The sequence below is a fragment of the Bombus flavifrons genome, chromosome 2 (assembly GCF_040668555.2).
Source record: "Bombus flavifrons isolate JBK064 chromosome 2, iyBomFlav1_principal, whole genome shotgun sequence".
Classification (NCBI taxonomy): Eukaryota; Metazoa; Arthropoda; class Insecta; order Hymenoptera; family Apidae; genus Bombus; species Bombus flavifrons.
In genome coordinates this window covers 7,035,569-7,060,089 of record NC_138443.1, presented here as the reverse complement: position 1 = coordinate 7,060,089, position 24,521 = coordinate 7,035,569, and the positions used below count along the sequence as shown (strand labels likewise).

Below are 24,521 nucleotides of genomic sequence, written 5' to 3'. Positions count from 1 at the left end.
CTTAATCGCGATCAACTCTTTCACATTTTCCATCCTTTACGAATTGAAATTAAATATTTATTACACAAATACAGCGGTAAGTTGGAATGTTAAACGTTAAAATATTATATTTTATAAATAAAAATTGAAATTGTATGTGAATTTGGGAATTAAAAATCTGATTAAAAATACAAATTTGTACCTATCACACTGGCAACTCGATATCCATAATAAAGCAAAGGGTTACAAATGCGAAATAAAACGAAAAGAATCGAAGAAATGTATGAAAATAAGAAATGACAATAAAAAATCAGGGCAATCGAGGAAACGTTAAATAACGATGAGGTAATATCACGCTTCATCCGCGGTTAGGTCGCATTGCAACGACCGCGAGTAACATGCACCCACGCGTGTACCTATCGTGCAACGACGAAGCGCGTTCGCGCGTGCATGACAGGTAAATAGTGGGAAAACGAAACAATAAGTGAGGCGTAACTAATGAAATGCATAGACAAAGAAAAAAGGAAGGTAACAGAAAGATAATAAGAGAATAAAATGAGAAAGAGAAAAGCTTCTCTGGCATACTACTAACCTGGCCTTGCGTTCCAGCTGACCGGTCACCTCATTCCTCTTCAGCACGAACGGCAACCTGTTGCTCACGACGATCATGCTCCCGTTGGAGGAGAAGCTACCGGGTTCTGTAGACATTTTGATGTTCTCTGATCAACTGTTGCAAACCGTGTGTTCCGTAGAAGAAGGGAAAAAATGACACCGCGAGTAAGTAATAAGTGTCGCGCGACTCCACACACGAGGATCTCTCCTCTTTCTCTTCGGTTCGTGTTCTATACGCACGGTCACCGGTTCGACAGCGCTGTTCTGCTATACCAAGTGTCGCGTGTCACGTGCGATCACGTGTGCATGCGAAACCGAAGTCGAAGGAGAACCGCGCCAGTTAGACGGTCGATCTGGCTAGTAGTCTGTCTCTTCTCGTCGTCGAGCGCCGCGCGAGATGACACTTTTCACTGTTCCTCGTGTCGTTCCTTTTACAGCTGCGCTTTAAGAGCGACTGGATGGCGCGTGCCCGCGTGCAGAACCGTGTCTTTCGGTTTCGTTTGATATCTCGCTTGCTCTTTGCCCTGTTTGTCTTCTCCTTTGTTTCTTTTTCGCTCTGCGTTTAAGTAGTGGTGAGCAAGCGTTTCTTTTTGGTACTATCGTGAACTCTGATTATCCGTGAGATACGTGATTGACTCACAGTGACTGATTCTCTTTATCTTGTCCTTAAGGGCGGTTCGGATGCACAGCGACAACAAAGAATAATACAAGACAGAAATAATACAGAGGGCGAGTAAGAAGGGGGAGACTATAATGGAGGGAGTAACGCAAATCGATTTACACCGGGTAAAGGTACAATAGGAATAAGTGAAAGCTTAAGAGAAAGAGAGGAAGAAAAATCCTCTAGCGGTTGACTGGTCCGTATGACTGTGCCGCGGTGCGTGGCCGAAGTAACACTGAAGTAATAACGCCGCGTTCCCCTGAGTTTATTCGTGTTAGCCGTCGCGAGGAATTGGTCCAAAGTCTCTTCCTACGATAGTATCAATGATGGGGCCGCGACCTTTTGGCTACACCGCGGTTTCCCCTCGTGCAATCAACCACCACCACCATCATCATTAGCGTCGTCGTCGTCACTACCACCGTTACCATCTCTGCATTCAAAAACACTACCCCAGCGTAATCATATGTAAACATACAGATACAGCACCTCCCTCTTCACTCTACTCTTTCCCTCTTTTTTCCTACCCCTCTTTTCTTCCTCTCTTTCTATGACGACGCAGCGTGTCGTCGCGTGTCGTGACAGACGATCAGGGTTATCTCCTCTTATCTTTTAATTCTCGGATAACACTTGCTAATGGGACATCATGTACGTCGTCGGCGACGTCGTGACCAGCTGTAGACGTTGTACCGGCATCCAGTTGTCAACATGTACATACGTGACAAATAACCGGTACTACTATATTATTGTCGTATCGCGTTAAACACAGCCTATGGTATACCGAAACGGGACCGACCAATGCCAATTCAAGCGGAACTCGACGACAAGCAGACTGTCTGTGAACCAGATCAATCGCTATTCTTTTTCGTTTTTTTTTTTTTTTTTTTTTTTTTCGTTTAGATCGTATGAAAGAAAAATGTATATATCTCTGTTACCGACCGATGAAAACGACCGATGTAACGCGAATGCTGATTATGTTTTTGCAGGATAAAAAATGATATTTAGGTAACACAATTATTACATGTGTTACAATTGTTACATTATATTTTTTATCGAATTTCTAATCGGCCCTCGTATAAGTACTTAGCAAGTTGTTTTCCTTTGACTAAAGTCGAATCAAGCAGCGATTAAAGGGGCAATTATGTAACTAGCAGAATGACTGTAAGCAGAAAGGCGTTGAAATCTATAGTGGATAAAATTGGGAAGTTTTGACATTCTGACCTATGCCGTTAAGGCACGTATCTCTCATATAGATAAGTACCAATCGAATTGTTTCAATGTGACGTACCTTCCTGGTAAATATTTGAGGTCAGCTTCGACAAAGTTGCATGCATTTCTCGTTTACTCGAAATAAACGAGATAAAAAGATTATGTCTACATGCTGGCAATATGTTTCGTACAGATTTATCCAGTGTTTGGAGAAGCATGACTAGTAACAGAAAATTTCAACGGCATGGAAAAATCAAATAATAAAAATTAATACTATGGAACTACTATCTTCATATTCTTCTTCGTTTACTCATGCAGTTTCTATTCTCCAATAAGAAAATTTGTAATGAAATAAGATTTCATACTACAACATACTCGTCCAATAATCTGGAGAACCAACGTGTAATAAGTAATAATATAAATTCACTGTTTACGAAGAAAAATATTTACTTTTGCGAACATAATTTCATATTATCTCTGAGCACCGCGATAATACAAATTCGAATAAGCTGCTCGAAAAATCACTACTTAAAAAATCCGTAATCGTTGTTACTATTTAAATAATGGAAATTAAACCTCATAGATAATTTAAACCTCACGACAAAGGAACCTTGAGAACAGATATTTATAACTATAATCAGTCGCTAAATTCTAGTAACGTAAATTAAAATTACCGCTACTATAACTTGACAAATCGAAGAAAGAAAAGGATAGTGAACATTTTTACAGATATTTTTTCTCTCATTTTGCTCAACCGATATTAATGTTGTAATTGCAGGACTCATAATGAAAACAAAAAATGATCTAGTATATCTTGACTTATTTTCATATAAAAAGCAACCAAAAATGTTTATAGTATTTTACAATACTATAAAAATCTTTATCATGGGATCCACAATTTCATAATTTAATTAGATATATTTTTTCTATTATGTAATTGAGATCGTACCGATTGTAAGATCGCTTCTAATATAAGTTATTTAAATGTCGCTAATTAAATAACGTAATTAAATAATTAAGTCGTTTAAGAATCATTTTTGCTAGCGAAATGTACTGTGGCTCAAGAAAGTATTAAAATGCTTATGCAAACTTTTAATGGATACATTGTATGTATTATACATTTCGAGATTTTATTAACAATGTAACGGAACACGACTAGCATGATTATATTAGTAAAATTTAAAATGAATTTAAAAATGTAAACATATAGAAGTTAGAAAATACTTATTGCACGCAGAACTTACCAAAGTATTTGAACAAATAATTATTCATTATATTAGTACATCACAATATTTACTGAGACCATCTTTATCACTAATTAATAATTATACATTTAAGGCTATTATTCATATCGTATACTAATTTCTTACTAAATATATATTTGCAATAAACGTCTTGTAACATACTAATATATTTTCACATTGGTTTCAAATTTTATCGATATAATCATGATAATATAAATGTTCCATAAACGATAAGTGTTCAAGTGCTATCGTGAACCGCTATAAATTGAACTAATTTGCCTGACTGTACAGAGAATCCCGAACTTTTCAGCTGAAATACTGTCTTGACGTTTCTCGAAGGAGCAAGGGATAAAAAAGACGTTATCATCACGTTATCGTCACGTGCTGGTGTTAGCTAATAAGAAGCTAGAGTTAGAGGATAATGAAGAAAATTGGCACGCGTCGCGCACGCGGTCCAAGTTTTACTCCATTCTAAAAAAAATCGTTCCGTTGGAATTTAACTAGTTGAGAGACAAGTGTCGCGTTGCGAACAATACACAACTGATCGTATTGTATACCCGGCTCGACCATGAGGAACTGGTAAAAATTAGACGCTGCATCATCGTCTAAACTTACTCTATTTAAAGTATGTACATATACCAACATAAATCTATATTTTTCGCACACTTTTGCGCACCGGGATACGTATTACGCAACATACTTCAATATCAGGTAACCAAGAAAGTCCGTGCCGTTTCTAGGTTTATTTCTATAAATTTAAAACGGCATAACCTTTCTTGATTACCTAATATTTCCCATACTTACAATTAAATATACACGACAATAGTTTCACTGATTTCAATTATCACTTCGAATATTTTTGTCGATTTATTTAGAGTACTATACTGAAAAAGCAAATTCAAACAAATAATGTTGTATGTAGACTATTCAGAACAATCATATAACTTTCATTTCATGTATCTGTTTAAAACAAATAAATATACATTAATAATGTTCGGATGCAAACTGTTCTTATTATTCATAATAATGTATTGTACAATTAATTAAATTTTTGTTATGTTTTGAGGTTTATAATATATTTTTATAACGTTCTACATTACATATTATTACTTCATAACAATGTACCGAAGTAATAATGTGGTAAAAAAGCAATGTCAGAAATGTCAAGTTTGCAAAAACACGTGGATAGGGCAAAAGCGATATTAACATTTTATTACCTTCCTCCATAGATGGAGTTACTCACACAACATATTTACGTAAAGTTATAAATAAGGAAGAAAACTGTAGTTATTAATGCAATTATATTTTTTACAAGAAATAGTAATTCCTTCTGATTCCATAAGATTTCTATCAAGAATTTCGGGTCCCATCGTAATAGTTCGTAAAAATCCGGCAAAATTCGACAAGTTTCGGTGTAATTCGGTAGACATAGCATGTGCGTCGAATATAAGCGCGAAACCGGTATATATATTTTTTGCTACTATACAAAGTAGGTTAAAAATATATGCAAACAATAAACGTATAGCACAAAAATATTTAACTTTTTACAAGTCACTGATTTCATTGTATATATGAAACAGCGTAAAATTCTTAATATTATTAAATCTACAATATTTAATATCTTTTAAATTTACGCAAAGACGATAACTTAATGTAATTAAAAAATCAAAGAAATTTGAATTTGAATATGAATATCAATTATAGATGTTTGTTTTATGTATTTATTTTATAATTGCAAACAGTTCTTCTAATAATAAATATTAAAAGTAGATTTTTTGCGAAAAAGAATTAATGTAATAAGCAATGAAAATATAGTCCAAAGATTCAACTACGTTTATATTAAAAATATAATATATAAAAAATTAGTACAAGCTATGCTGGTAATCATTGAAAAATTGCATTAATATAATTCAATTTTTCAAATAAAGCAATTGCCATAAATTACGAAAAATATACTTTTTCAGAGCATTTTTACTGTACTTTTATTGCATTTTCGACAATATACATACAGAGAACGTAGAGCCTTCAAATAGAATAGTTATTTAAATCTGTATCGTAAATGCGGTTGCCGTTGAATTTACGCTCACGAAAGAATCGTTTAACCAACAAATGGCTGACGTCTAGCACGCTGAATATTTCAAAGTAAAAAGCGATGACAATTATACCGAATGATTAATATACATACAAATGATCACAAAAACAATAGAACATATAGAATGACAGAATCGTGAAACTCGAGATGTGTACCTAATTCAAATCGATCTGCTATTGTCAACTTAGTACATACACCTTTATCCGAGTTAAGACGACATTGGCACCCACCTCAAAAAGACAAGCTTCCTCGTTTTATTATATATAAACGGCAATGTTAAATAGACTATTAATTATACACTACAAGTTGGCAATATTTTGTTAAAGAGTTCAATGCTAATTCGCGCACTCACATGTATACCGGCAATCCTCCGGTACTGGCTAGTGTTTTTGCGAGAGACGTTCTTTCGAGAAGGTACCACTGGTAACTGGTTCCTTCTTCGCGAAGTTTCGGATAGCTGAAATTGCAAGCCGAATCGATTGTTATGGCCTACAATATGACCGGCAACTAAACAAGAAACCATAGAAAATTCCCTAGGAAACGTTGCAAATTTTTCTATCTCTAGTCAAATTTCTATTTACAAATATAGGATCTTGATATTGCTTTATGACATAAATGACACAATAAAATTAATATTAATTGCATGTGCAGATATTAAAAGAAGTTGTTACATTTGCATCTTTATTTACAGTATATTTTTCAATAAGGAACAAGAGATCGAATTTATCTTTAACAATAATAACAATTATTATATAAAAGTAATAGTTTACTTAGATTGAAATTTAAATTACTTAGATCTTGTAAATGCAATGTTGATATTATACAGAAAATTATATATCTCATTTTTAAAAACTAAGTTAATATATTGATATATTAATTTCCATTATATTTCTATTATATAATTACTTTCATATTTAATACACAACATGTATTCAGTTAATTTAAGCGTCGTTCTATAAGCAAAGTTACATATGTAATAAATTCATTTACAAAAATAGCAAATTTAAACTTCATAAAAGTATCTGTGGGGTAAACGGACATCCTACTAATGATGTTTCGGGCTATGTAGTTTGATGGCACATGTATAACCCTTTTTGAAACTTAAGTCATCTCGAATAAGAACATAACAAATGTATTTATGCTAGATTGATATTTTAAATTAGATTAACATTAAAACTTTGCAAACAGTAATAATAAACTAAACGTAAACTGATCTTTGACAGGTATTTCTATGATCATTGTTTATGAAATTTTGATGTAAAATGAATGTCATTTGCTCTATATGTAGCGATCAATTAATACAGTCTGATGATATTTTCTATACGAGATGTGGACACGTATTTCATCTGCATTGTTTAACGTCATGGCTTGAAAGGTGAACAAATATTAAAAAATAATAGAACAGGAAACACATTGTTAGAGAGTGTAAAAGTGTATAAACTTTCAAATTTATTTTTTTTCCATGACAATATTCATAATTGTAAGTTGTTACTTTCAGATCAAAAAGCTGTCCACAATGTAGAGAGAAAGTTACACAGAGTAAAATTCATAGGCTTTATTTTACATTTTCAAGCAATGACTTGATAGTTGAGACTCAAGGCTCGACATTGCAAGAAAAAGTAGACAGATTGAAATTTCAAATTTTGTTAAAGGAAAAGGACATCCAATATTATTCGTCAAAAAATGTCACTTTAGAAAAACAAAATGCTGGCTTAAAGCAAGAAGTTCGAAAAGTAGAGAGTGAGATTAACAAAAAAAATGCAGCCATACATGCCTTGAAGGAGCAGATAAATTATTTCAAAGAACAGAGTTCTCACTGTGATAATCTAAAGAGAGAAATTAGTCATTTAAAAAATAAGATTGAAGACCTTAGGCCGTATGTAATTATTACATGTACATATATCATATACTTTATATTATACTTATATCAATCTTTTGCATATTTCAGAATACAAGTATTATTACATGCTCCTATCAGTGATGTTAGTAAAATGGTTGGAAAAACTAAAGATCCTCAAACACTTACTATGTATATTTCTATCATGAAAAAGTTAGTAATGTTTTAAAATATATTTTAAAAATTTATACTATTATTAACATATTACATTTGCAGAGAATTAATTGGAAGATTTAATAAATGTAAACAATTACGCATGAGTGTTAAAAAGCTGCAAGAAGAACTTTCTAAAGTTAATACAAAATCTGATACCTCATTAGAACAGTCAAAACGAATGTAAGATTTTAAAAAATCTATTCAATGTGGTAATTTATATGAACGGATATTATATACCAATATTATTATCACCTCAGGGACTTAGAAGAAAAGCTAGCATTTTCAGAGAGCAAAAATATAGCATTACAAAAACGAGTTAATGAATTAGAAGAGATACTTGACATCAATGAGCAGAGTAATAGTAAATTAGATATCCAAATAGCAGAAGATGTAAACAATATTTCTATAAAAAATCCAATTGAAAAGACATCAAAAAAACACAGTCAAGACATCTCAAATAAAAATTCTATATTAAATTGCACTACTAAACAAAAAACTGAAAAGGTTTGAAATTGAATAGAATAATACTAATGAAAGAAATTAAAATCAATGGTTAATTACATTTATCATGTATTTCTTTTATAGATATGCAATGCTAAAACCATACAACAAAAAATACAGGATTGTCAGACAGATAATGATACAAGTGATTTAGAACTAGATTTAATAGATTGTAACTCCTCCAAAAATTCTTCAGTAGAGTCTAAGAGATTTAAATTGTCAGAAGATAATATAAACGTTTCACATACAAGTCATAACAATAAATCCTCAAATAGTTCTATATCAAAGAAAAGAAAAAAAAATAATACCAAAAGAAAGATATCTGACATTGAAGACAAACACAATAGTAGTGTGATTGATCTTACCTAAGGAGTTCCTATAAGTACTGCATATTTTTTTATATAAATCATTATTTATATTTTAAAAGTATATATAGTATTTTATCATTGTAATTAATGGACCTTTTCTGAGTTTTAGAAAAATAAAATATTCTACTTTTATATTTTTTGGTCACTTATTTGATTTATATTTAATATAAGAAAACATAGGGAAAGCAGTTCCAATAAATTTTGTACCATTATTTTGTAATATATATGTCTGAACATAAAATTTAAATCCTCCAAAAGACAATTGACACCTTTTATTTGGTCTTGTAAAAAAACAAAGTGTATAAAGGGCTATTTCTAATTCTGGAGTGGTTCCAATGAACATAGATGACCTTTTACGTTTTCCAATATAAGTGAAATATATTTCTAAAATGACAGCTTTCTAAAATTGTTTTAAAGTGATTTAATGAATATTATTAGTTTATAATTTGCATTTCTACTTACATTAACAAATTCCTTACTATGGCCAAATCCAAAATAATTAATTTTCTTTAATAATTCTCCATGGGAAAAGAAAATCCAATTATGAAGCCCTATAATACCTTTACGTGGTTTTCTTTCTCCTATAAATACATGTTCAAATCCAGAAGTACCATTTATATTTTTACTCCGAGAATATAAATGAAACCAAATTTGTTTTAAAATATCTTTATAAACTCGTATGTCATTTTTAAAGAACCCTTTGACTGACAAAAAGTACATAACATGTAAAATTATATCTGTTTCCATTAAATTATCAATAAATTCATTCTCTTCTAGATCTTCTTCCCTTGTTATGACTTCTGGCTCATAAGTATCCAATTCATAATTATCAAATAACTTTACAAGAGATCTTATTGTTGGTATTAAAAATATTTTGGACGATATATTTAACAACCTAAAGTTATAAAAGCTAATTATGTTTGAAATTATTAAAAAAAAATACCTTTAGAAATAGAAAATACCTTTGTGGAGCATTATCAGTAAAGTTTTTAAAGCTCATATTTCCTTGATAATTTATATGCACATGGTTGAATAATTCATGAGAAGACTTATTAAATAATTCTTCTGACACCATCATTAATTCTACATCACTTGTTAAAGACACGTCTGTAGCAGTACAAAAATCTATGAGACGAACAAATACACATAAAGATATATAAGATGAATAAATGTTTAAATGTTATTTTATTTCTGTTTTGTAATTACCGCCTATTTGATAAGTTGTGAAAGGACTTATGCCTGAAATATTTAATATAGCTAGGATGTAAACAGAAATTTGAAACATCTTATTTAACATTTTTCTAAAATAACATATTTTAGTTTTAAATAGTAAACAATATAGGTTATGTCAAGTTCCTCGTTATTTGAAAATCTTATATTTATTATACGTATTTCGATGTAAGATAAAGATCATATATACTGATAATTAAGATTTAAAGAATAAAAAGTGGAAGTTTCCACTTAATTTTAAATTGAATAATTGATCATTTTTATAATGTATAATGACCATTATGTAATTTATTATACAAAAAGGTTGTACGGAAATTAAAAAATTTGTATAAAAAACCTTAAATAAATAAAGGTATCTATTTTTAAGATGTAAATCTTATAGTTCAAAGGTATGTAAAACATAAGTAGAATATGAGTAATATTAAAAAGAAAATTATTTTAAAATATTGATATAACATTAAAATTCAGTTAAAACAATTTGTATTGTAATTTTCTAACGTTATACTTAAAAACTATATATGTATATGCAATAATCACTGCAGGGTATCGAATATACCGAATACGAATTTTGTTTACAAATGGTTGACATTCATTTATGGTAGTGCATTTTTAATTATAAAAATGTCAAAACGAATGGAATACATAATTTTGCCGTGGGAAATTGAATTATATATACAACATCTACAAATTTCGGAACTTGAAGATATTGGAACGAAAGGGTTAATTTTTCTTAAACATTACAAATATTTCTTACACAATATAGCTATAACTTGAGCATTATTTTCAGCTGGTTTGAATTTCATAAAAAGTTGATGTTATTAAACCAACAAAGCGTATTAGAAATTAGCGGCTTGCGAGAAGAAAGTACTAAGGAATGGTTTGTTTCTTTTAAAAAGGTAAATAAGATATATTTTAATAAAACATGCAACTATCTGTTATGTTAATATTACTTTCTTTCCGTATAGATTCCTGTCCTTATATACGAAGCTATACAAATTGATATATGGAAGCATAAAGTATTTCCACTTTTGATCGAAATAAATGAAGAACCAAAAAATACTTTTATGCTTTACACTGTATTTTATCACGAAGATATTGCCGTTTCACTATTAGAAAACGTGTTGTTTCATTGTGAAAGTGCAGAAACTATAAATGATTCTGCTCTTGACCTTGTCGATTATGCTGTTAAATCTGTATCTTTACTCCTCGATATGCCTGTCATCGAAATTTATGAAAATGTAAGAGACCCAAAGTAAGTGAACTGACACTCGAAATTTTATGTCATTTTAGTAAGAAAGTAATATTCCACATGCTGAGTAGTAATGGTAATAATTGTTGCAATTAGCTCATGTCTTGAAGAAATATTTGAAAAAAAGAAAGAATTTGAATTTGATATTGGTATACGTTGCATTTCGATTCTCCGTTACTTGGCCGAATACGTAGATAGTTTACCACTGTGTGTATTATCGCGATTGTTAGCTACTCACGATGTGCCCTATTTACTTGCTGAACTCATTGAAAGACATCCGTGGAAAAAGGAAAGTACAGAAGGTAACTATCATTACATAAGTATAAGAAAATTCAGAATACAATAAAACTGTTTACTCTTCAGGTGAAAATATGATATATAACAGTGGTTGGAAAAAAATAAAATCAGGTGAAGAAGGAAAAATTTCTAAAATAGAAGGACAAGTTTGGCTTGGTTTAAGGGAATTATTGCTTAATACAAAAAGTGCACCTTATTATGAAATTACTGATCATAGGTTTTCTCAGTTATTAAAGGTATTTTAACATTATACATTGCATTATATGTTTAACATTATATGTGTTGTATTCAAAGGAAAGAAATTATGTTTCGTGTTAGTTACAGAAATATTTACACGAATGTGTACTGGATCAAATTTCACCTTTAATAGATCTAAAAAGATGGTTAAATTATTTAAGTGTATCATCACCTAATGGTAATGCACTGCGAGCAATAAATGTGGAACTTATACCACAGGTTGAAAGTTATCCAATAAAATATTTGTTTAAATTTTTTAAAATATTAAGCAAGTAACCAAATTGATATTTTACTAGATAAAATCGTCAATAATAGAGAAATATCACAAGAAGTGGAAAAAATTAGCAAAACATCAATCAAAATTTATATACACAACAGACGTTGATTATATTAAAAATGCTGCTCAAATTTTAAGCGATGCATATGATTTAGACAAACTGGATTGCATTGATGTTAAAGAATGCTCTTTATGTCATGAAGAAGCAAAAAAACGTTGTTCTAAATGTAAAGAAGTTTGGTACTGTGGAAGGTATAGATTTTTTTCATATGTTTATAAAACAGTACTATTTTTTACTAAAACAATATCGGATCTATTATTCTAGGGAGTGTCAAGTAAAAGATTGGGTGAAGCATAAGAATATTTGTGACAAGATAACAAAAAACATAGAATGTGAGAAAGACTAATTTCGAAATTTTTGTCTGGAAAAAGAATATTTGATTACATTTTCAGTATTTCTTCCTAGAAATAAAGAAATTAAAAATATAAAAGTATTGAAATTCATTCCCCTATTATACGAATATTAGAAATACTTAGGATTAAATAAATAATACGTACGAACTTATATTAAATATTTAATTAAAAGATCTTAATGTACAGAGCTTTGTTTCACATATTCCATTACCACATCTTTTGCAGGAGTGTCTTCTCCAAAGTCCTAAAAGTAAAAAAGAATCATTTAATAGAAAAGATTATTAAAAAACAATTAAGTTACTAATATTAAATTATTAAAATCAGGCAATTATTAGGCATTATTACATCATAATTTGTTAATTAAATGGGTTCTCTCAGTAGAGGGAGCCTTGCTCTCATCACATAGTACCATTAAATTTGCAAATTGCATTTAATATTAAAAAGTTAATTATATTTTTATATATAGTACAATTTATACCTTTACAACAACACAGGAGCACCCAACAACTTTTCGGGCTTTACCAGCGCAGTCAATTTTACATAAACCAGCCCATTCACCTAGTTTCTTATTATTGTCTACCCGGATAAAGGGAATCTGATGTTCATTGCACAATGCTTGTACTAGTTTCTTATACATAGGTTCGTCACAATTTTCTGCCAAAATGCAAAGCATGGCTTGTCTCCTAGAATATAATAAAGGAAATGTAAACAAATATAATTTTAATATTATACAGGCTATAGAATAGAATAATTCTTTAATATATCAAATAGGGTTATAGACAGCATTATTAAATTTTGCAACGGATTGCTTCTCAGTAGAAGGATCCTAATATATAGTCATATAATGATATATAAAAGTTTGCAAATTTGTTATTTCATGAAAATATATATAACTTATTTAAGTAAATCATTCAATAAACTCACTTGTCTAGTGCTTTGGCAGCTTCATGAAGACCATGTACGACACCATCATGAATAAGTGCATTTTTAAGAACTTCTTGAAGGGCTGTGTTTATATCCATTGCACCTCCTGCTGCCATTGCAGAAGGTACATCGTCACTAAGAACAAAAATATAATTACAGTCTATTTACTTAACTCTCCATACAAAATTTTTGACATAGGATTTTGTGGTTATATGATAACTTTATGCAAAAAATTAATTTCAATAAACATCAATATGCAAAAAAAGTTCATGAAATAAGGGTAATAAATGTTTACTATCGTAACTTGATACTTTTACAACTTTAAATGAAGGTTTTTAATAAAAAAAAACCTTCATATCAATATCTTTGTAACAAATATACAAAACACTTACTTCTCAACGTCTGACATATTTTTCAAGGACTAAGGAGCTGAAATAATAAAATCAAATTAATGATTCTGATTCTAGCTTCACGTTTTAAGATATTTCCACGTAAAAATTATGTTGATGGTATTATAATAAATTGATTTCTAAGTCATCGCCTTCCAGCGTGCTTCAACCTACCTTTTCTTACGAAGAAAGAGAAATGGAGTTTGAGTACGTTATATTCAGGTTACGTCTACGTTAGCTCTGATTGGCTGAGAAGGAAATATAAGTGACATCTATAGAATGTTTCCAAAAGTTCATAATTCGTCATTTTGCACTTTCGGCTTGAGAGAAAATAAGTGTTCATACTTATGGTTCTAATTGTAGATAAGTATGAGAATGACAAAATCGTGCAATAATGAAATTAATTGTAAGTTTTTATATCAGACAGAAAAGTAGATATGAACTTTTTCCCTAGAATCGTGTAATTAAATAGGGTCTTGTAGCGTGGAACTCAGTAGGTTCTTATCTATACTAGTGTGCAACCAAACTCCATCCCTCCGGATCGCAATAATCCTAGGGAACTGTCATAAAACTAAGGATTTGTATTTTATTGTTAGGGCCCTTAATCGTTATTAAATATATTCAAGTCGAGACGTTCCTTATGGTTATTGCTCCATCAGGTAAAAAATAGGAAGGTCGGGTTTTTCCCATGTTCAACGGTCACTTCACTGGTTTGTCATCCTTAGATCAGCCAACATGTCTTGACTGGTTTTCCATCCTTAAATCAGTCAACATCTCTTGACTGGTTTTCCACACTTTTTAATTTAACTTATATCTATACACACCGAGCGTAACTGTCTATGTCTACAAAGTTATTGAAATAAAGTATATATTATAACCTGTTAATCGAGTGTTTTAATCAGTTCAACCACCTCTATCCTAAATGAAATAGGGGATCGATCAGTTCGTGGCATCAATGATCTAATCGTAACGGGAATTTACGACTCCCATTGACGCGATCTATCACGAACGCGACTCTGCGCGAACATATAGGTTCTTGTATATACTAAATAGCAACCACACATGGTATATCCCCAATTTTATAAATTCTTGTATATGCTAACGTTTGTTCCCTTCAGTACTTCTCCGCATGGTGTAGCACTAGTCCGGGAACAGCTAAGGCCATGACTGCGTGGGCACTGTCATTTCCTCTCTGTGTCGGTAATTCACGTTCCATTAAAGGTTTCATTTATTTTCTTGTAGATGCCGTCCTATATCTCATCTATGATATAGAATGAAACTTGAATGCATTTTTTAAAAAAATGAGATGGATTATAGAAAAGAATGAACAATTAAAATGTTTAGTTTTTTAGGGCTTTATTTTCCTAAGCTAACCGTTAAGCATCTTAACATTCATTAAATAAAAAATTATGCTTACAGACTGTACATTCCAACATTAAAGAAGTGCATATAAATACAATTCCTATCCAAAACTTCAGCAGAGACATCACTATTGCTTTATGTATACTTATCTAAATATCTTAATATATTTATATATACAATAATTTTATTCTTCTCTACCAACAACTATACCTACAATAGTTAGATACTTAATTTATCTGTTGTACATACTTATTTTATAGTTAACATTTATCTTATATATTACATTTAAAAAGAACCATTAATTACACGCGTATAATAGATCTATCAATAATTAATTATCGCTGAATGCTTAACAAAAAGTTTATGTAACCTTCCCAAATTACGTTGGAAATTATCTATTCCTTTAAAATCTATAAAATAGCAGTATAATTTACAATTGCTTTTATGCATTGGTATGCCTATTGCATATCCTACGCATGATCTAACTTAACAAAAAATTGTTCACGTTGTCACAAATGAAAAACAATGAATTCTTTATGCTACGTTGGTGGAGAGTATCTGTGGTAAGGCCAACAATAATGTGGCGGAGGTGGCGGTGGTGGTGGAGGCGGTGGTGGAGGTGCCGATGGATGTTGCGAACTCGATGGTCCTGTCGGATACAGAGTATGATGCGTATGATGAGGATGACAATTCGCGCCTGTACCTCGACTCGATTGAGATGCCTCCAACGTGACACCAGCTTGAGTCTGACAAGCCATCATCAATCCATGAAAGTCGAACTTGTACGCGTATCGTTTCCCGTGCACTTTCGTCATGATATTTTTGTCGTAGTAATATCTGCGAAACAAATACATTTGAAATATAATACAGTAATAAAATAACGAATCATATAGATAGGTAATAGTGAATAATAGTAATAGTAAAACTGTAAGGTAAGTTAATTCTTTTTCATGTAATCATAGGACACACCTTTCCTTCAATAGGGAAGGTAGGACACACGAATTCTTTTCATTGAACGAACTTAAGTACCTATCATATTTCAAATTATATATGTAGATTGCTGTAGGTATTGTAGGTTGACCAACAATAAGCGAGATACGAACTATGTAAATAGAATAGGGTGTTAGTATTAACACAATTACTACATGATTTATTGGTACATATAACGGCTTATAACTCTAAAACTAAAATCAAAAATATTAAAGATGACGTCATGGAGAGCAAATGGAGTAACTACCTTGCTCCGCTAAATGTATAGGCATCTTTTCATATCTACTGCGTAAATGTAAATATATTTAATACCTTATCTACCGGAAGCCTACTAATAGGCTTTTCGATGCTAACGCTTATCGGCCGATAACCTATTCATCGGTTTTCCGATGCCAACACTTTTACCGACTGGAAGCTTTTATATTTTATATTCGCTTGTTAGTAACTGTATAATAACTCGTCCATATCCTTGCAAATTTTAAAAATTTTTATCGTTTACCATGGATCAAGATAAATGAAGATGAAGAGTTTTGCTTAGATAATTTGTCAGATTGTGGCTTAGTTATTTGAAAGTATTATACATATATTAGTTTATAAATAGTTATATTACATAAGATAAATATAATAATGCTATCATGACAATTATAAACGATAATAAAATTACACTGCTTTGAAACAAAAGAAATTAGAACGACATAACGAGTAATCCCTCACGTTTTGATTTTAATGTTATAGAGTTTTACAAATAGACACGTATAGGCTTCGCGAAAACTAAGGCCGGGCCGGTACTAGCGACGTGTCCATGCCCAACTAAGTTGATCGTTAGTAAATGGCAACTTCAATGGTAAGCGATAGGTAAAGTGTTAATATCTACACCGAAGTAAGTACTTATATAAACATTTAATACACTTCAAACATACATATGAACATACTTATAACAAAAAAAAAAAAAAATAAATCAGAAAACTCGTGAATAAAATTTCCATTTAATTTAAGAAAGTCACGAAGGTAAGTGAAACTTCAGATTTCTGTTTACCTGAGTGCTCGCGATAATTTGTCGTAGTTCATGTTCGGTTTGCTCTTCCGTTCGCCCCATCGACGCGCGACTTCGTCCGGATCGGTAAGTTTGAACTCGCCGTTCGAGCCCTCCCACGCGATACAGGATGAATTGGACGAATCCGAGAGCAGCTCCAGCAGGAATTGCCAGAGTTGAACCTGTCCGCCTCCGACCGCCCCGGAACCCACAGCTCCAGCTGTCGATCCAATCAGGGAGCAAGTTCGTTGGAGGAGGCTGAACCTCTCTGCGGGCAAGAAGCAGAAACACGCATGCACCAACAGACCGTGATTTCCTCGAGGTCGATTCGTCGAAACCTTGAGAGTATAGCGATGGTTGCGATCATCCACTGCCTGTTATCTCTCCTCTCTTCTTTTATGTATTTAATTTATTTCATGTTTGTTTCAACAGTGCTTTTCTTTGTGAATCTAACCGAAGTTGGGATTTGAAATTGTAGTGCACGAAAAAGAAGGAATTTTGGTAGCTGCGGAGGATTAAAGGGATTTGACGGCATCAGGATCATCTTAAGAAAAAATTTATCGATTAATGATATTAGTGAGGTGATAAGTTACGGATTGTAGGATGTAAACTTCTTTTTCACAATTTTATGTTATACGGTGTAATCAAATGAGTTGTAATTTATCAAGTATGTTTATAAAGTTTTATTTTCGTTCTCCGTTTTATTATCAATCTTATTGTGTTGTATCTGTTACCGTCAGAATTTTTGTTTTAATAATGTAATTTGAAAAAATTACTATCTTGTGTCTTAAAAAATCACGTTAGGTTCAGGTGCCTAAATTTTCTCCCTCGAAAACATTTTTAACAGTTATCCATAACTAAATCAATTTTTTTAATTCGAGAAAATTTGTATAATTACCTTGAAAACTTAGTAACGAAGATCCGTAATCAATGTTTCATAAAAGCTCATACGAACAAAGTAAAAAATATATATGTAACAGTATGCATTTTCCAGTTGTTAAGAAAAATGTTCTTAATTTCGTTCTCTTACTGTTAGCAAAAAAAATGTTTATATTATTAAAACCACGACATAGTCAAGTGCATGCGTGCTCTAGAGGAAATTCAAAGCCGATTTTCTCAAAAACAAAGCCTCGAATGAAAAAAATTTGTTCCATATCTTCGACTTATTTCCTCATGTACGATCACCTCCTTCAGGTTGTACCATCAATATTAGGGACATCCTGTATATATATGAGACAAATGATGGATCTATACAAAGATTATATACAAATTACTTAATTTGTGATATAAATGTGCATAGCTTGTGGCACCGTTCGAAGCACCCGGTGCATCTAACCCACATTTCTGCCCTCATATCATTCGAAAATTGATTATCACATGTAAAACAGACTACATTTTCATTTTCCTCGCTTTCGCTTGATGACTTTACTTCAAAATTCTTCCTGAAAACACGCGTTCATAATGTCGTCCCGAGGTATCTCTGTAGAGCAATGAAATTAAACACAAAGCCATTTTTTAATATAATTGCCAGCTCTAATCGATACGTGATAGAACGAGATCGTCAGTTCAGAATATAAAGATACTACTATACTACACACTGCCAAAAATAAACACTAGAGTTACATACTTTGAATGTTGAAATACGACTTCAAATATTAAGAAATAATATAGTGCACTAGTCGCGAAAAGAAAAAGCGTTACAGCAGACTCTGAAACGACGAATTCCTTTGTTTTTTCCGTGACTTAAGCAGCGGCATTTCTATTTTCTGTTCCAAGCGATTTACAAGCTGGAACACCTAACAACAAAGATCGATCAGGGGACGAAATTAGGCACGGGGACAAAATTTTCGCCTATTTCAATTTAATTTCAATGGCGATGAAAATATCCATAAAAATTACTTGCATGAAGTAAATTGTTATAATATTAGCATACAAAACAAAATTTGATAGATTAACTCAATAGAGTAACTTAAATTTTCTCTCGTGAACTCTTTCTCTACAAAATTTTATGAACGTGAAAAAAGTATTTTCGTAAATTTTTAATTAGCGAGAAAGTTAACGCTATATAGTAACAGATACCGTTGTAAAGAATGGCAGCTGCCGAAGGATGGAATCTGGTGTCCTGCTGAAGATGCAACGGATGTGTTTGAATCCTCCACATTACGCGTCGAACTATGTCGTCTAATCCTTCACCGCGTGAGCAACGGTGATCGGCTGGCACGTTATCAATCTCATTACGGCGGTACGTAATACGAAAATCATCTTTCTTTGTTGTTTAATTTTCCAAATTTTTCGATATTAACTCAGATTTAACATTTATTTTCAAGATAATTTGCCATAAATTTGGAGATCGATGTGCATAAACGATTCTAATAACAAATCTTATTATAACCATACGTGATCTATGCGAAATAAAGTTCCATTTTTAAATTAAAATACCATAACATCTGACTCACAAACGTATCGCATGAATCAAAAAGAATATAAATATTCGATTTCCCTGGATCCGCGTCATTTTTTTTCTTTTTTTGTTATTTTATCTAACCACTTTTAACTTCTTTAACGTTCCATTAAAATTGAAAAACGGTACCTATTATGTATCTATACACCTCATCACAATATTGTGTATTTAAAGGATCAGTGATAATTTAATGTTTTCCCGCGATAATGAGTACGATTTTAAATTTCTACGGAGTAAAGACGGTCCTCATTGAAAATAATAAAAATAATATAATAAAAAATAAACCACGTGACGTATTCGTTGACGTTTCTTTATACGCACAAATTTGTGTACATATATGGGCGTATCGTACGAAATTTTGATCCGCGATAACGATAAAGCGTGAATTCGCACAGAATAAAACGCACCAGACGGAGGACAGAGAGTAACTGAGCGACCTTTGCCCCCGGTGATTTCAGCCCTTATCGCCCCCACTCTGACTCCCGTGAACGGAATGCTTTTACACGTCTGTACAATACTGACTCCAACCACTTTCTCATTATCCTAAAGATACAGCTATTCAAATTAATAATCAAGTTCAAATTTAAAGAATTTGACATTTTCAAATTTTTTCTGATTATATCTTTGTATTAATTACATTTTTGGATACATCTTTAATCTAATTCTTTAAAAAAAAAGAAAGAAAAATTTGTAAAAATTTTTTGATTAAAATAATTGCCTACTTTCGTATTTTCCTGACAGTTGTAATTGACTTTTTCATGAATTTATTACTTATTCGGAGTTTGATTGACTCTTCCTTTCTCTTCCTTTCTCTTTCTTTTTGTCTTTATCAAATGTAATTTTACGAAACCTATGTCACTTAAACAAAATTATAAAAAAAGGAAATAACATACCTGTATCTATCGTACAACGAAATGAATAATTAAAACCACCGACAGCTTTCGCAATGTAAATTCAGAAGTATGCACGAAATCTGATTTCCAAAATTATATAAGCCTATTAATTTATATTTTCTCCAAGCATAAATGTTACCTATACCATACAATACAAATTCAGAATTCCAAAAGCGTTGTTTAAAACGTCGTTTTAAATAACTTCTAATCAGTTTCCAAAAATTTATGAAAGAATTTTATAGACCGAAAAAAGAAGTCCAGACCACGTTATTCTTTGTAAACAAACATTTTAAACCTTATTCAAATAAAGATCATTTTCGATCGATTACCGCAAATATATCCGTATAAATGATTCTCTTCACCTTTTCAGATAACCCAGTAACCTTTCCAGAAAAAAAAATGAAAGAAAGAATATATGTATATATATACACATATATATACCTAATGATGTACAATATGGAAGGTGATGATTTCGCTTGATGCAGGTTTCAAGGCGTTTTCAGTTTCGCGGCGCACGACGATGACGCCTGAAATTATCCCGTATACGCTAGGAGATTCGGGGGATGTTTCGCGCTCATCAAGAAAACAATATAGCCGCACCCCGTGGCGAGCTTACCATCCCTAGCACCGTTAGAGTTTGCTCTCCCCTCCCTAGACAGTGTAGATGGCAAAGGAGAAGGGTGGCAGCGGTTACTGCGAGGCCGTAACCCCAGGGTGGCGGTGCCACCACCTTCCCGCCGCCCTAAACACTCGATGGTTTATTCATGAGAGCTCTCTCACCACGATAACACTGATTCGTTTAATAAACGGCCGCTGCCGGGCGCGGAGTGTGCCCCAAGAGCACCTACAACGTTATTCAAACGGACGATATATCTCGGAGGCTTACACTGCCAAGACTCTTGCCTCTTCTCGCTTTTCATCCGTCGTCGACCAAAAGGCGGATCGCTCTTTTTCTCTTACACCAACTCCGTATCACCTCTAGTTACAGCTCCTTGCTCGCGCGCGCAAAACGCTTTAACGCGAATAACTTTTGCACGCTTCGAGCAAAGTCAGAGAGGTAAGTACTTTTTGTCCCGAGTTCTGTCTCCACGTTTTCATGTGTGTTTATTCCTTTTTATCTTTCTCTCTTATTTCCCAAGTTCATGTGCTGCAATTGAATCTTTCGGGTTTAGAATTGTGAAATCTGATTAAATTGATATTCTGATATTGATATCTGATTGAAATTATAGAGGCAACGAAGTTGAATTTATTATTTGTATGAACGTATTTTTGTATTTTCGTAGTTGATGGAATTTGGATTTTATAGTTTTGAAACTAGGTACGAAGTTTGAATGAATTTGATTGACTCTGTGAAATGAATTTCAAGGTAAGAATTTTTTGTTGTCAGATTTGCTTCCACGTTTTCAAGTGTCTTTATGCTTCTTATCTTTTCTTTCCTTTTTTGTATTTTTAAAGTTCATTTCCAAGCTTAACGGTCGAAGCTTGATTTTTTTAAGATCGAAATTAGTTATACGTATAAAATTTAATTGCGCTTCGATTATTTGGTATTTGAATTTCTTATTTTAGATTTGATAGAATTACGGAAAAAGCAAAATTAAATATATTGTTTGTGATCAAGGTAAAATAAAGAATTGATAATACAAATGATCAAAATCTAGTTTTCGTTAAGTCGGAAGTCCGTGGTGGATAAAAATAAACGAAGGGAGCAACGAGACTATTATCGTCTACGATATTTATTTTTCTGCCGGACCTTTCTTATCTCTAATAGATCGCACCCTCGTTAAAACCTAAGATAAAGTTGAAGTGTTCGCCAGTGGACTAGGACCTACCCTAGGGAACGGTTAGCCTCTTCCGGTCACTTTCAATCCAACCTGGACCCCTATTAACCTTCCCTAAGCTCCATGAATCGCGCGTCATTTGGATTTACTGCAGGAATTCAATCCGTATTGCTCAGTTACACCGACTTTTACGAATTATAATAAATGATGTCGATATGTTAATTTCTAACTTTGAAAAAACATAAGAACTTGAACACCGTTTTATATATTCTACTTATGAGCTCAATTAATAAATAATTTATTAAATGGGATATGTTACTAATTGCATAAATATTATGTAACAGGTATTATATCGAAAGCCTATTATAAAATTCGCAATTTATATAATGATGACACTTGAATACTTATGACAATATTTTTGTAGCAGTAAATAATATTTCAATAAATCTTTATCAGGGTACTATAGCTAAATACTTAGAAATAAAAATAGTAGAGAATAATATTATATAGTTCGTTTTATGAATCAAGATAATACTTATGCTCTTTTTACCTTGATACGGTATAATAACACTTGTTGATTCATATATCGATAACTTGAATATTGAAATATATTACAATCGTTAAAATCTTTGTTTTAAAAACAGCATGTTATATGAGTGGAAAAGATGGAACATTTATACGCTTTACGTATATTACGATTCTGGTTACTTACCATCAATTTTCTCCTCTTGCAACAAATCCGGCGTTTGTACACCAGTTGCCTGGAATTGAAGGTAACCAAGGTGTCGTGCCAAAATTTTTCCACCAGGAATAGCTTGCCAATAATCAGACGATAATTTTAATAGCTCTTTACCAGTTGATGGAAATTTAATTGTACTCGGTGGTGGTTTTATGGAAAACACCTGGCTGCACCATGAAATCCAGGATGCGATGTGGTTCGAGTTCCATTCCGACGGATCTAAATGCATAATAATATTAATCCTTTCGATTAATTTTTTTTCAGTAAGGATATCTTCCTTATCTGATAAACGATTTCAAATATATGTTGTATTTTTATAGTAGATAACAATAATCATTTATATCCTATAATTATCATCTAAATACTCTCTTTGTCTATTCCAACGAATAATACATTTAAAAATAAAAATAGTTACCAGATGGAACCATCACGGGCTCTGATTCCATATCGTTTTCTTCGATTGTTTCTCCTTTTACGACATTTAATTTGCTGCCACATCCGTATTGATTCTTAACCGATGGCATAAATCTTAAACTTGCTCGCCAACATATCGTCAAATCACTCATTTTTTTCAGATTCGTACATTCGTCGATAATAAACAAGAAAGTTGGATCCCTTAATAACTATATATTTGTATTTTGTATGTTAAAATATCTGATCTTCCTGAAGTGTCTTTTCTGCATGTTTTTCGTAATACGAAAATTATTTCCTTGTCGATTCACTTTTGATCTGCTTTCGATTCAACTGCTTGATACAATCTTTCGGTTCGTCCGCGAGAAATTGTCATACGGTTTCATTTCCCACGACCAGCTTATATGACTCGTGATCTCCACAAACTGTCCATGATTCATCGAGTACATATGCAATATGTAGGTGTAAGAGTGTAGGTATATACATAAGCTGATCATTTATTTTTACGAATCACTCCATATTTTAGGATCGATATTCTTCTTTGAAGTACCTAACAATGTACATAGATAACACTTTAGAGTATGCCCTCTTAATCTAATCTTCAACTTATATCTGTCATTCTTAGCTTGACACTTTGTATTAAGAGATATAAGTAATACATCTCGATCAATAAGATTGATCACATTTATTTATTTTTGCACGAACATGAATACGTATCTATGAATATTTTTTTAAAAACAATTTCATTTATCTTTTTTTTGATATTAGATTTTATTTTCTTTTTATAATATCAAACTTGAATTTTGCTACTTTTCGAAATTGCTCTCAAATTATTTTCGTCGAATTCCAATCATCCAAAAATACTTTTATGTGTAGCAAAGTAGCAGGTAAGTCACTGTTGAAATCGTTGTGACTCGCGCATCGGTCGATTCATGCGTTTCCTTGAAACGAGCCACGTGCGTCATCGGGGCTCGCCGATTTCTCCGATGAATCCTTGCAGCATCACTGACCCTGTGTTGTATCAGTTTCGAACGAGAAACCGGATGGTCTACGTTTTCCGTTTCCCCGGATATAGACACTTGAATAATACGGTCAACGAATCGAATGTTCCAAGTGTTAGT

The 24,521-nt window shown here is 32.1% G+C and overlaps 6 protein-coding genes across 12 annotated transcripts in view; 2 read left to right on the top strand and 4 right to left on the bottom strand.

The window, feature by feature from the left end:
• Tps1 (Trehalose-6-phosphate synthase 1) overlaps positions 1-3,745 on the bottom strand; it is a 36,854-nt gene extending 33,109 nt beyond the window's left edge. Inside the window, exons 1-3 of the mRNA XM_069131927.1 lie at positions 3,703-3,745; positions 2,538-2,678; positions 572-677 (exon numbers count right to left, since the gene is read on the bottom strand). Of these exons, the coding sequence (XP_068988028.1) occupies positions 572-677; positions 2,538-2,678; positions 3,703-3,730 (275 nt within the window). The 5' untranslated portion in view covers positions 3,731-3,745. The remainder of the gene's footprint in view (positions 1-571; positions 678-2,537; positions 2,679-3,702) is intronic.
• Positions 674-8,848, top strand: LOC138189779 (E3 ubiquitin-protein ligase TRAIP). 6 transcript variants are annotated; one of them, XM_069131928.1, is made up of 10 exons: positions 674-1,383; positions 2,150-2,254; positions 2,361-2,483; positions 3,994-4,327; positions 7,018-7,169; positions 7,293-7,670; positions 7,743-7,844; positions 7,908-8,027; positions 8,105-8,351; positions 8,433-8,848. In XM_069131928.1, the coding sequence occupies exons 5-10, from the start codon at positions 7,057-7,059 to the stop codon at positions 8,715-8,717; spliced, it is 1,245 nt and encodes a 414-aa protein (XP_068988029.1). In that variant the 5' UTR covers positions 674-1,383; positions 2,150-2,254; positions 2,361-2,483; positions 3,994-4,327; positions 7,018-7,056; the 3' UTR covers positions 8,718-8,848. The 6 variants fall into 6 exon arrangements, with proteins under 6 accessions (XP_068988029.1, XP_068988031.1, XP_068988032.1 ...); XM_069131930.1 differs by lacking the exons at positions 2,150-2,254; positions 2,361-2,483 and having other exon boundaries at positions 674-1,163; positions 1,263-1,383; positions 4,013-4,327; XM_069131931.1 differs by lacking the exons at positions 2,150-2,254; positions 2,361-2,483; positions 3,994-4,327 and having other exon boundaries at positions 674-1,163; positions 1,263-1,383.
• Positions 8,703-10,525, bottom strand: LOC138189781 (endoribonuclease CG2145). Of its 2 annotated transcripts, XM_069131936.1 has the most exons (5): positions 10,445-10,525; positions 9,923-9,955; positions 9,679-9,841; positions 9,179-9,611; positions 8,703-9,116 (listed from the first exon to the last, which is right to left on the bottom strand). In XM_069131936.1, exons 3-5 carry the CDS (start codon positions 9,792-9,794, stop codon positions 8,859-8,861), a joined length of 807 nt encoding a protein of 268 aa, XP_068988037.1. In that variant the 5' UTR covers positions 9,795-9,841; positions 9,923-9,955; positions 10,445-10,525; the 3' UTR covers positions 8,703-8,858. The 2 variants fall into 2 exon arrangements, with proteins under 2 accessions (XP_068988037.1, XP_068988036.1); XM_069131935.1 differs by lacking the exon at positions 10,445-10,525 and having other exon boundaries at positions 9,923-10,064.
• Zmynd10 (zinc finger MYND-type containing 10) lies at positions 10,204-12,469 on the top strand. The gene is made up of 9 exons (XM_069131938.1): positions 10,204-10,335; positions 10,489-10,665; positions 10,734-10,842; positions 10,912-11,198; positions 11,292-11,497; positions 11,559-11,728; positions 11,811-11,948; positions 12,026-12,258; positions 12,332-12,469. Exons 2-9 carry the CDS (start codon positions 10,568-10,570, stop codon positions 12,411-12,413), a joined length of 1,323 nt encoding a protein of 440 aa, XP_068988039.1. The 5' UTR covers positions 10,204-10,335; positions 10,489-10,567; the 3' UTR covers positions 12,414-12,469.
• A 96-nt stretch (positions 12,470-12,565) lies between these two features.
• Positions 12,566-13,973, bottom strand: RpS12 (ribosomal protein S12). Its single transcript, XM_069131937.1, has 5 exons — positions 13,908-13,973; positions 13,737-13,773; positions 13,345-13,479; positions 12,899-13,103; positions 12,566-12,664 (listed from the first exon to the last, which is right to left on the bottom strand). The coding sequence occupies exons 2-5, from the start codon at positions 13,751-13,753 to the stop codon at positions 12,596-12,598; spliced, it is 426 nt and encodes a 141-aa protein (XP_068988038.1). The 5' UTR covers positions 13,754-13,773; positions 13,908-13,973; the 3' UTR covers positions 12,566-12,595.
• Positions 13,974-15,160: 1,187 nt separating this feature from the next.
• LOC138189784 (DNA-binding protein D-ETS-6) lies at positions 15,161-23,908 on the bottom strand. Its single transcript, XM_069131939.1, has 4 exons — positions 23,405-23,908; positions 22,963-23,208; positions 17,122-17,386; positions 15,161-15,932 (listed from the first exon to the last, which is right to left on the bottom strand). Exons 1-4 carry the CDS (start codon positions 23,553-23,555, stop codon positions 15,635-15,637), a joined length of 960 nt encoding a protein of 319 aa, XP_068988040.1. The 5' UTR covers positions 23,556-23,908; the 3' UTR covers positions 15,161-15,634.
• Between the last annotated feature and the right edge of the window lie 613 nt (positions 23,909-24,521).

Bases quoted from the DNA above. Each gene is read 5' to 3' on its own strand.
- Zmynd10 (XM_069131938.1), top strand. From the start codon at position 10,568: ATGTCAAAACGAATGGAATACATAATTTTGCCGTGGGAAATTGAATTA. The intron at 11,729-11,810 runs GTATTTTAACAT...GTTTCGTGTTAG, and splicing joins GGTTTTCTCAGTTATTAAAG to TTACAGAAATATTTACACGA. The intron at 12,259-12,331 runs GTATAGATTTTT...CTATTATTCTAG, and splicing joins GAAGTTTGGTACTGTGGAAG to GGAGTGTCAAGTAAAAGATT.
- RpS12 (XM_069131937.1), bottom strand. The intron at 13,104-13,344 runs GTGAGTTTATTG...ATTATATTCTAG, and splicing joins GCTGCCAAAGCACTAGACAA to GAGACAAGCCATGCTTTGCA. The intron at 12,665-12,898 runs GTATAAATTGTA...TTTTACTTTTAG, and splicing joins GCTCCTGTGTTGTTGTAAAG to GACTTTGGAGAAGACACTCC.
- LOC138189781 (XM_069131935.1), bottom strand. From the start codon at position 10,013: ATGTTAAATAAGATGTTTCAAATTTCTGTTTACATCCTAGCTATATTA. The intron at 9,842-9,922 runs GTAATTACAAAA...TTCGTCTCATAG, and splicing joins CACAACTTATCAAATAGGCG to ATTTTTGTACTGCTACAGAC. The intron at 9,612-9,678 runs GTATTTTCTATT...TTATAACTTTAG, and splicing joins ACTGATAATGCTCCACAAAG to GTTGTTAAATATATCGTCCA.
- LOC138189784 (XM_069131939.1), bottom strand. From the start codon at position 23,555: ATGAGTGATTTGACGATATGTTGGCGAGCAAGTTTAAGATTTATGCCA. The intron at 17,387-22,962 runs GTAAGTAACCAG...TCTTGCCCGCAG, and splicing joins GCAAGAGGAGAAAATTGATG to AGAGGTTCAGCCTCCTCCAA. The intron at 15,933-17,121 runs GTAAACAGAAAT...TTTGTTTCGCAG, and splicing joins AAATTATCGCGAGCACTCAG to ATATTACTACGACAAAAATA.
- LOC138189779 (XM_069131931.1), top strand. From the start codon at position 7,057: ATGAATGTCATTTGCTCTATATGTAGCGATCAATTAATACAGTCTGAT. The intron at 7,671-7,742 runs GTATGTAATTAT...TGCATATTTCAG, and splicing joins AAGATTGAAGACCTTAGGCC to AATACAAGTATTATTACATG. The intron at 8,352-8,432 runs GTTTGAAATTGA...TTTCTTTTATAG, and splicing joins CTAAACAAAAAACTGAAAAG to ATATGCAATGCTAAAACCAT.